The sequence below is a fragment of the Bidens hawaiensis genome, unplaced genomic scaffold (genome assembly GCF_021521415.1).
Source record: "Bidens hawaiensis isolate Kalapana, Puna unplaced genomic scaffold, B.hawaiensis_p1.1 tig00051680_1, whole genome shotgun sequence".
Lineage (NCBI taxonomy): Eukaryota > Viridiplantae > Streptophyta > Magnoliopsida > Asterales > Asteraceae > Bidens > Bidens hawaiensis.
The window spans coordinates 49,460-60,872 of record NW_027499290.1 but is presented as its reverse complement, the minus strand read 5'-3'; the positions used below and the strand labels follow the sequence as shown (position 1 = coordinate 60,872).

Here is an 11,413-nt window from a genome sequence, read left to right as displayed (position 1 = left end):
GATCTCATGCGACGCGAGATTTCGTGCGATGCGAAATTTCCGTGCGACGCGAGATTCCGAGCGAAACGAGGTTCCGAGCGAAGCAAGATCCCGTGCGAATCATGACGTGCGAAACCTTTATGCGACACAGGCCGTGCAAACTGATGTGATGTTAAGCAACTAGAGCCGGTCCTCCTATGTTCCTGGATGTTGTTGTCGAGGTCGCCGAAAAGGTAAGAAAGTGGCAGCGATGTAGTGGCCGTGAGTAGGTAGGGAAGGAGAAGGAGATGAATCGAAAGGATGAGGGTGGTGCTCGACTCAGCCTCCTCTGCTCCTGTTCCGTCGATGTCATGGTCGGAATAGGGAGTGGCGGGTGGTGGTGGAGTGAATGTGAAGAAAGACAAGTGGAAGGGTCTTGGGATCTGCTTATAATGTAGGGGAGGGTGAAGGGGTATAATAATACTAATATATAAATAAATAAAAGAAGATAATAATAATAAATAATTATAATAAAAGCTTTAATAATACAAGAAAAATATAAGAAACTAAATGAGACCCGAAACCTGAATCGTTAGGAAAGTTTAAGCATATGAATCGACACGAGCCCGAATGGTTAAGAATACTTAAGTAATATGAGTTCGTTAATATAAATAGCTAACTTATAAAAAGTATGAATGAGAGCGTAACCAAGCATGAATCAAATATAAACCCAACACGAACCCGAACACGTTTAAAGAAATGTTAACTCTTAGACGTATTGAGAACGTAAACTAATAATAAAGAAAGAAGTATAATGATAATATATATATATATATGTATATATATGATAATAGTAAAGATCCTTAGGGATGCAAACTAACGAAGTCGGTTCGTTAATAAAATAAAGTTAAGTATAATAAACTAATACGATCGGTATATGAAGGTTACATGCCGGCTCGTTTAGCTTAGATAGTTAACTTCGTTAACTCAAGAAAATAAAAAATAAACAAATATAGAGGATTAATATGTGTACGTTATTAACAGTTAGCCGAGCCGAGTTGAAGAAATGCATTACGATTAAATCAGAAAGGAGTCGTCTACAGGTGAGTTCTAGCCCCCTTTTTCCTTTAAACGTTTTTGGGGTTGTATGCATACTCCTATGTGAAAGAATAGATATATGTGACTTTAGTACATGACATGTATCTTGTAAGAATGTGTTTATATATATTAATTTATTAATATATATATATATATATATGTTTGAATGTTGAATGATAGCTAGGATAGAAAGAGTTAAGGAATATATCCTACTAATGCTTGTGTAGAAGGTTATACGAATATCAATGAGTATGAATGCTATGTATAGAAGAATGTGTATAGGTTCATGCGTAGAGCCTTCGGGCCTCATGCATGCAGAATAAGTTAGAATAGCAAATCCCTCTAACTTGATAGGGCTCGGTTAAGAGTAAGGAAGATTCGGTTAAGAGCAAGGAAGGCTCGGTTATGAGCAAAAATAGGAATGGCTAGGTTATGAGCAAAGATAGGAAGGGCTCGGGTATGAGCAAAGATAGGAAGGCTTGGTCATAAGCAAAGATAGGAAGGCTCGGTCATGAGCAAAGATAGGAAGGCTCGGTTATGAGCAAAGATAGGAGGCGTGGTTATAAGTAAGAGTAGGAGGCTTAGTTACCAGCAGGCGTATAAGAATAGTTATGAAATGATTGATAGACAGACATAGAGGATGTAAATAAAGAATTATAAACACTATGATATATATAAATGTTTGAAAGATGAGATTTGCTTATAAATCGTATGTTGTGAAAACAAGGAAACGTTAGAACTCATTCAGCGTGTAGCTGACTTTTAGTATGCATGCAAGTATTATTGATGACGTGGCAAGCTTGAGGCGCATACGAGGCTATCCATATTGCAGAATAGTTAGAGAATAAGGTTGTTATATAAAATGTTTAAATTTCCGCTGCGATTTGTATAGACTTCCGCTGTAACAAACTGAGTTTATGAGTAAATCCAACGCTAAGTAGGGTTACCGGGATCGGGGCCTTACACTCTCGGTCTCACCAACAATACTTAAGAACCCTAAATACCATGTAAAGCTTAACGGTTTAATGGTTCGGATCACCCCCGGTCTCACCTTACCTAACTATGCTAAGGTACCCATAGACTAAATTACCTCCCGGTCTCTCTAATCACAAAACACCCCAAGGCGTAAAGGGGTATTTTCACTGAATTCGGTTATAATTAGGATCTGTAGGAATCTAAGGGAATCGAGGTTAACTCACTCTCGTACAATCACTACCCAAACCCGTAAAACACCAAAACAGACGACACTTAACTACCTCCCAGTCTCTCAAGTGGCAAAACATAAGGTATCTCTAAACTTTCAATTACCGTTCCTATGAAATACGTTAACAATATACCATAAACTAGTTTAAGGAATCAAGAATTGACCATAAATTAATACCAAATACACATAAGCATCATGACCAAAGAACAATAAAAATTTTACCAAAGCAAAATGTCACACCCCGACTTAAGGCCTAGGCGTGTGACCCATAGTTGGTACCTGTTTTGTAAATATATCAGAGTTGCGGGTTATTTAGCGGAATACTTAGCTTATAATAAAATATTAATTTATTTTGAAAACTTCTCGGATAATAAATATCCAAGTGCTTGATTTACAAACCTTGTTTGATCTTGTTTGCAATATTTTAATGATTAAAAACTAAGCCATCTTCATAAGCGAGCATCTAACTTCATGAATGATCTAATTCCTTACTATATGTGCTACATCTGTTTCCTTGAAATATGGGGAAACATACGTCAGCGATATGCTGATGAATCGTTGACTCTAAAACATTTGTTAAATCTTGACTGACAAGATAGTTTTCTTGAACAATCTCAGCAAAAACATCTCTTATTTCGGGGACTTATGCCACTTGCTATACACACACAATTATGGTTCTCCAGGAACGAATACCCATTGGAGAACTTTGGTTATGATTGCTAGCCTGAGGCCACGTAGCCTTGATTGATAGGCTAGACATATATGTTTGGATCCAGACACATGTGTACTCGGTCTGAGTTGCTTTTATTTTCTACCTTGTAACTTAAGTATCACGTAATCCCTAAAATTCAGAGATTTCGTAATCTCATATAAACATTTGACTGACTTGTTAAGATAAACAACCCGTTTATCTTAATAACTAATTGTAAAAGGTTTAACGTATTCACTTGTGATTGTCTTTTCTGAATAATTTGGTGATCTTGTTTGAAAACCTTTGTGAATGAATGATGTTTAACCTATAATGAAATAGCTTATATAAATACCCGGGTCGTCTCTTGATCCAGCTACAGACCTTTAGTCTGATCTTCATAGCTTTAAACATGGACTGATCATTGGTTTGAATAAAATATTTAGACCTGTAGTCTTTCCATTTATTTGCCAATCATGTGCTGAGTTTCTTCTTCATGAAGAAACATTTATGATAGGTTTCTTCTTCAATAATAAATGCTAATTAATTATAACCATTGTATGTAAAATATTATGTTTCTTAGTCACGAAGAAACATTAATTCTAACTACATCCCTTGCATATATAAAAGTGTGTGTTTCTTAATCGTTAAGAAACTATATTAGACAATATCCTCTTGTATGTAAAAGCTTAAGTTTCTTAATCATGAAGAAACATTATTTTAGCTATAGCCTTTGTAAACATAATTATGATCAAGCTTTGGGCTATACCCCCGACTATGGTCTAAGCCATTAAAATAATAAAATAATAACTTAAGCAAAATCCCTACCTTACGCGAGTATTCGAAGTCTATAAGCTTAAGCTTGTACGAGCAGCACTTCTACTCTCTATCGCATATTGAGGCTTAAACCTTCGGAATTTCGGGGCTTGGCGCGTATTACGAGAACCGACATGCAAAACGAGACTAACTATGTATGAGGGAAGGTGTTTCAGTGTAAGACGGAATGTGCCATGAACCCCCTATTTATAGCAGATTTTGTGCTCCTTCGCGTAGCACGAAGGAACAAGGATCTAGCCATTCGCGTCGCGCGAATCGACCTTAGGTTTGCTGAGTCACCAGTGGGTATGCCACGTGGTCTGACAACCCGCCACGTGTTGGCACGTGTTTCACATGCAAGATTGTTAATTCGCGTAGCGCGGAGAGAGGATATACGGGTTCTTTACGTAGCGCGAAGCTGTCCAACTTTGGTTTATTTATTTTGTGTTTCGCGTAGTGCGCAGACTTTATACCTGATCCGTTTGCGTAGCGCGAATGATAAAAATTCATATTTTCACTTTTAGTCTTTGTACTTTCTAAAAATACTAAAGGCGTCTCTTAAGCGGCGATGCGAAATGCAAAATGCGCCATCAAAGCGCCACATTGCCCCCATTGCCCTAGCCCGTGCGCGACGGGTGCTTCGCACCCTCCGCTAGGACCACTGGGTGCATATTGGCATATAAGAATATTACTATGAAAATTCTTTATCTTATAAAGAGCTTCCAAGTTTTATAATTTTCCAATGTGTGAGGAAACTTCTCTTTCCTATTTATACCCATGTGAAATGCTTCCACTTTCTTCATTTCTTCCATGTTGGATAAGTCCACTTTTCTTATTTCTTTAATATGGATGCTTTCACCTTCATATTTTATAATTTCCATTACTTATTTTGGAGAAATTTTAAATCTCTCTTCTTTTAAAGTTGACTTCTTTGATTCAAAATTAATTTGAGATTTTCCGGAATGTTACACAAAGCCAATCAATAAATAATCCAAAACTAAAAATAAAATGGCTCTCAAAATTATTCATCTGAACCCAGACAGTTTAGCAGTTTAGCCAATCATAATAATAAACGAAACAAAGATAATATATATACACACACACACACATATCGGTACATAAAAAAAATTAAATATGATTGAGCTACTAGCCTGGTAGTTTGGTTAAATTAATTCGCATGTATGCTTGGCTGCTTGCTTCTTCTGTTCTTTTCTTAATCATCGATTAAATGACGAGTGTGCGTTCTTGGTTGCTTTTTATTTTCTTCCGTCCGATGACTTTTAGTGCAACCAACCTACGTGCTTGCTTCAATTAATTCTCCTCTCTGTTGAACTCTTCTAATCAGCCAACTTTCCCTCCTTTTATTTTTACTGTCGTAGCCTCGACAAGGGCGACTCTCCACTGTGCTCCTCCATGTAATGCTTACCTGGCCCTCTGGTAATATTTTCTTGAGAACCGACATAAGGTGTTTTGTTTTATTTGGGCCAGGTTAGTCCAAATAATTATATCATAACGAATAAAAGTGAACTTGGCCCACTAAAAACTCTTACTCTTCTTTTCTACACTTTTCCACCAAATTGCATTGTATGAAAATTATCATAAGTCAATTGAATAACAAAAAATGAATATGGAAGTTAATCAATGTTGACTTGTCTCATTATCTTATATTATGAATACTAAATTTATTAATTCAGTAAATAACTCGAATAATTAATTCACACTTAGTTCTCAAGAAAATTAATAATTATAATAAATAAAATTTGTTTGAATTCACTGGTTGGTCTCAAGTTTAACATAAATACTACATTTTAGCTTATTGTCTCATGAAACTATTAGAATACAAATATAAACCAATTAGGAGTAGAATTAAATAATAACTTACCCAAAACTATTAAAAATGTAAGAAATATTTATAATAAAATATATATAATTTAGACCACACCATACAGCTTATTGTTATTCTTCTAATAAGACGATTTGTAACGAACAAAAATGAAAAGAAGTGTTGATACGAAAGAAAATGCATAAACACATATTTCTTTCTCGTTAAGAGAATGAATCAAATAGAAAACTAAAATGGATGTGACAACACTTATTTGTAGTTATCATTCTGGTTTATTGAGATGAGAGTGATAGTTTAAGATTAAGATCTTATGATCTCAGGTTCAATACCAGACTTAAGTGGCTTTTCCCATAGTAATGAGTTTCTTTCTTGATGTTCTTACGTGAGTCAGGCTCAAACGTCAAAATCAATATCTTCCACGGTCGTTCTAATAAAAAACTTAGTTAGTTACTTTTTTTATTTGAATTTAAAAAATAAAAAAATAAAGGTACACCCGGTTTTCACAACTAACTCGAACCTCCATCATTAACTTCTTCGACATGTTCTGTTGTCTTCGATTCATCTGACATTTCACGAAAAAGAATCTACCCGAATTCATAACACAACGTCGTACGCCTTCGATCTTTCCTCTGTAACACCAACCGAACTCCTTCATATGTCAATTGCACTCACAACAATTTGAGGAAGAACATTCTGGGAAACCTAGGGCTGTCATTTTATTTCACTGTGCCGTATCAACCGATCATGTGAATAACAAAGCAACACCCTTTTCCCCAATTTGCCAACTGGGTGGGTATTAATAATAATCATAATAATAATTCAACCCATTTGGTTAATGTTATTCGTTCGTCCTTTCTTGATTTGTTTAAATTTATAAATTAGAACAATTTCGTAGTCAACCATCCATCTGTGATTCCAATTACAGTTCGTTATCCGCAGCTTTCTTTACATTTGCTATCATTTCGTGTCGGCAACGATTTCAGTATTCTAAAAATTTGATCTTGGTTAGCTTGGTCCCCAATTGATTTGTGTACTGTTATTAATCTCTATAGATTGGTGAATTGGGCTTACATTTAGGGAAAGAAAGATGTATGCTGTAGGGAGGCTAGGCAGCTATATCAGTCAAGGGGTTTACACTGTCGCCGGCCCGTTTCACCAGTTTGGCGGGGCGGTTGATATAGTTGTGGTGCAGCAAGAGGATGGTAGTTTGAAGTCGTCTCCGTGGTATGTTAGATTTGGGAAGTTTCAAGGGGTTTTGAAGGCGAAAGAACGGGTTGTTGATGTTAATGTTAATGGGGTTGATGCGGAGTTTGGTATGTATTTGGATCCACGAGGAGAGGCTTACTTTCTTTGGGAGGTTGATTCGGAGGAACTGGTTGAAGCGGTTTCCTCACGTTCGTCTTCTTGTGAGGATGTTAATGGGAAAGCGCAAGATAAGCTTCCAGTTAAGTCTAAAAGTATGGATTGTGATTTTGACAATCCGGTTGGTGATGTCAGCAGTCCGGATTTGTCAAGAAGTAACTCTAAAGGGTCTAGAGTTTTAGGGTTTGTGTTAGGGAGACGATTGATGAATGAAAATATTTTGTCGAAAGAAGGAAATGATCCGAATGTTGGTAGACTGAAACGAGATGAAATTGCTGCTGATTTGTTGGAAACGAGGGAGTCAGCGAATTGTTCATCGGAAAGTAGAGAATCAAGAAAAGAGGATGCGGATGTTACTGGTGGAAGATCGGAAACGAGTTTGGTTTTGCACGAGCAACATTTTGTAAATAAAGATGAAGAAACTAATGCACCAGATGATGTTAAAAAAGATGTTGATGAAAATAGTGTTTCGGAAGACCATTCAAGAACTCAGTTTGATGATGCTAATGAACCCGAAGTGGGATTGGTAACGGGCCAAGGGTCGTTAGAAATTGTACCCGAAAGCTATGCAGAAGGTGCATCTAATCAAGAAGAAGTAGGTGACACAAATGAAATCAGACCGCCTTTGGAGTCAAATTGTGAATTTCAAATATCTGAACCGTTGGTGGACGAACCGTTAATATTTGAAGATCTTGATGATTCAAATCCAAACATTAGCACGATAGAGCAAGAAGTCAAACACGGTCCTGGTCTACTTAGAGTCAGAACCTATAAAGAACACTCGAGAGGTGAACTCGAAGGGTTAACGGGAAATCTTAGAAAGTGTGCAAGTAATTTGGAGATTGCTCAAAGTCGTGAAATTCTTAAAACGGAATTTAGCCGACATGTGAAATCCCTGCCTAACATGTGTCGGCTCGATGATCCAATTCCAGATAATCAAGAAGAATCAGAGTTTTACTCTCCAATTGGTAGATTTAGATCAAATTGGGATTTACTGAGGGAAGATGCTTCAAGGTTAAGACGAGTGTTTACCGAGAAAGATTTACCACAAACCGAAGATGAATTATCAAATAATCTTAAAGATGGTAGCATACAAGTGGTAGGATATGTTAATATTAGTTAATATAAGTTATACATATGAAATTTATTATGAAAGCCTATTTGTAGGTGGTCCTGATGATGGTGCGGGTGGAAGCTGGAGTTTGTGGCCTTTTAGAAGATCGGTTCCTGATAGCAGTAAAAAGGTTTGTGATGGTGAAACGGGACAAGAAACAGGCGGTGAAAAAGACTGGCCTTCACCAACGTCGGACACGCATACACGGGAACTTACTCCAGCTCCTGACCAGTTAGCTTCTTTGAATTTAACAGAAGGGCAAAACATAGTAACGTTCACGTTTTCAACATCGGTTCTCGGGTCTCAACAGGTTAGATTTGGTTTATCTCACTTGTTGTTTATAGTTTGTGTGTTGTATTGACATGCATACGTCTCAGGTGGATGCTAGAATTTATTTATGGAGTTGGCATACTCGCGTTGTGATCTCAGATGTTGATGGAACAATTACCAAGTAAGATTAATTCATTTAGATTAAATGATGATGAGTTATATGGTCACACATATGGTGATGTGCTATATAGATCTGATGTTCTTGGACAATTCATGCCTTTGGTTGGAAGAGATTGGTCACATATTGGTGTGACACATCTCTTTTCGGCAATTACGGTATGCTGGACCTTTGACTTGACACATAATTATTTGACTTTCAAATGATGAGAAACATGAACATTTTGTTAATTGTATGTTGTAGGAAAATGGATACCAAATGCTTTATCTAAGTGCTCGGTCTATATCTCAAGCTTCCATCACGAGACAGTTCTTGTTCAACCTTAAGCAGGTATCGATTCTATCAATAATTTGTTGCCAAATTCACTAGCCACTTATAAATTAATTTGCAGGACGGGAAGGCTTTGCCAGACGGACCGGTAGTTATTTCTCCTGATGGGCTTTTTCCTTCTCTTTATCGCGAAGGTAACAGTTTAATATATCTTAGTTTTTAATAAAATGTATCAAATGATTTTTGGTTTGAAATTACTTTACTACCCTTTTGCAGTTATAAGAAGAGCTCCACATGAGTTCAAAATTGCTTGTTTGGAGGTTGGTTTCTGCTTTGTTTGATTGACCTCCACATAGTTTCTATGATTAGTTATATTTGTTGACAAAATGAGACTCGTAATACCCACAGGATATCAAGGCGTGTTTTCCATCTGATAGGAATCCATTTAATGCTGGTTTTGGAAATCGAGACACAGACGAGTTTAGTTACCTGAAAGTCGGAATACCAAAGGGAAAAATCTCCATCATCAATCCTAAGGTTCTGATTAACTTTAATCACTTCTTATAATTTTTCAAAGTTAGTAAATATTGATCGTAGGTTGTTATTTTATCCTTGCGTTTAAAACCGTTACAGGGCGAGGTCGTTATAAATCGTTGCATCGACTCAAAATCATACGCGTCACTCCACACTCTCGTAAATGGCATTTTCCCACCTATATCTGTGCATGAAGAGGTTTTAATTTCTTCGTAAACTTGCTTCTCTTTTTTAATCTTTTTTTTGTTAGTTTTTCAATATTATTTATGACTATCCATTTAACCATTTTCGTTATCTGTTAGCGCGAGGATTATAACTCATGGAACTTCTGGAAACTTCCACCCCCGACCATGGACTAACCGAAGAAGATATTAACGAGAATGTAATTACACACGTTTCTCCTACCGTACAGAAGTAGAATCATTCAAATAGCAAAACGTTAATGCAACTTCAAAATACAGATTACAAATAGCATATCATAAAAGTTTCAGAACTCTTGTTATTTACACAAAAATAAAGAGATGCATATGTTAGTACGGTATGATTCTAACGCCCAGTTCCTTCTGAGCAAACTGGATAAGATTTTCGATTTCCGACTCATCAACGAACCCGTTTCCGTTCTTGTCAGCAGACTTGATTCCGGCCCGGCCTTTCCACCCGGAAAACCAACCTCCGGTGGCTCTAACAACCTGCCGTAGCTCAGATTTGCTGATCCGGCCATCTTTATCTGTGTCAAATCGCATCAACCATCTTTTGAACTCTTTGATGGTGAGTTCTCTTCGGCCATCGTCGGAGATATTCTGGTTCAAACAAGTGGTTTTGAATGCCATGTTTAGGTGGATAATATGAAGTAAATTGTTTAGGTTTCTGAAAGGTTTTGATGCAAATTTATATTATGCTAATGGCTTGTGGGATTTATATACTGGTTGCTTTTTTGGCTGTTGAATCTTTTAATAGCTGCAAAGTTTGAATTCTTAAAAGGTTTAAAGATAACGATTATGTGCAATGCACCATAATTTAAATAATAGAGTTTTATTTCCTTTTTAAAATTTGTATCTTATCTTACATCTTATCTTATACTAATAAAAGAAAATGTTGAAGTTTAGGTATTAAGCCTACATTTCTTCTAATTTCTAATCTCTCATATCATTCATTCTAGCTATTCATGGGTCATGAGTCAAAATCATTTTGTCAAGCGGGTTATAACATAGTGTCATTTTTATTCCTGAAGTTTGACCAACTACGGAACTTTAGCACATTTTTTAAATTTCTTGCAAATCCACACCCGACGTTTCCAAAACCATGCTATTTTAGTAATTTTTGTTAACCCATTTATTTTTCATTTAAGTCTACATTAAATTAATTCATAAGTAATTTGAGAATCACAATTGAAATAAAAAGACCTTTTTTCTATTTTTATCGTTTGATAAATCCCGTATAATACACGGATTCAAAAGCTAGTATACTAATATAAAGATTCAGTATTATTCCAGATTTCCAGTAAAGTCATTTGTAACTTAAGTCTTTACAATAAAAACCATTTGAAATTTTATACTGGTATGCAAGTAAAATAAGGTAACGGGGTATGTTTAGAAATTATTTATAAGGTAACGGGTACGTTTAGCAATACTCAAATCTTAACAGCATAATGGTCAAGATTCATGATTGTTTTATATAGGTCAGTTAAACTTTTAAGAAAATTTAGCATTTGCAAGAATAATGAAAACCTCAGTTACATAATTTATTGCGTTTGTTATAAGCGTTTTGCACGTGCGTGTTCAGATATAAAATCTATGTGTTTTATATCAAATATAAAATCTGTGTTAGGGACCCTACAAAACTGTTTATAATAAATAATGGTTGGTGGTCGATGCCACGTCTTAATCACCGCTGATTAAATTTAGTCTCATACAAAAGTTTAATTATAACTTGCTAATTGGCTAATGTTATATTATTAAACGACTCTAAAAGAATCATAATGATTACTTGTCTAAAAGAACACACTAAAATTTTCATAATTAATTCATTTTATAATCTCATATCCGAACACTCTTAACAATACCAGAAAACCATACCTC

General features: G+C 35.9%; 1 protein-coding gene across 1 annotated transcript; it reads left to right on the top strand.

Moving 5' to 3' along the window:
• Positions 1 to 6,649: 6,649 nt before the first annotated feature.
• On the top strand, positions 6,650 to 9,780 carry LOC143599268 (phosphatidate phosphatase PAH2-like). The gene is made up of 10 exons (XM_077077257.1): positions 6,650 to 8,054; positions 8,137 to 8,393; positions 8,461 to 8,534; positions 8,605 to 8,689; positions 8,775 to 8,861; positions 8,923 to 8,995; positions 9,078 to 9,121; positions 9,210 to 9,338; positions 9,435 to 9,533; positions 9,638 to 9,780. Exons 1-10 carry the CDS (start codon positions 6,695 to 6,697, stop codon positions 9,692 to 9,694), a joined length of 2,265 nt encoding a protein of 754 aa, XP_076933372.1. The 5' UTR covers positions 6,650 to 6,694; the 3' UTR covers positions 9,695 to 9,780.
• The last annotated feature ends 1,633 nt before the right edge of the window (positions 9,781 to 11,413 follow it).

What these genes read in the sequence shown, in the direction of transcription:
- LOC143599268 (XM_077077257.1), top strand. Translation starts at nt 6,695, where the DNA reads ATGTATGCTGTAGGGAGGCTAGGCAGCTATATCAGTCAAGGGGTTTAC. An exon ending in GTTGATGGAACAATTACCAA is followed by an intron (nt 8,535 to 8,604) that starts GTAAGATTAATT and finishes TGTGCTATATAG; the next exon opens with ATCTGATGTTCTTGGACAAT. An exon ending in TCCTTCTCTTTATCGCGAAG is followed by an intron (nt 8,996 to 9,077) that starts GTAACAGTTTAA and finishes ACCCTTTTGCAG; the next exon opens with TTATAAGAAGAGCTCCACAT.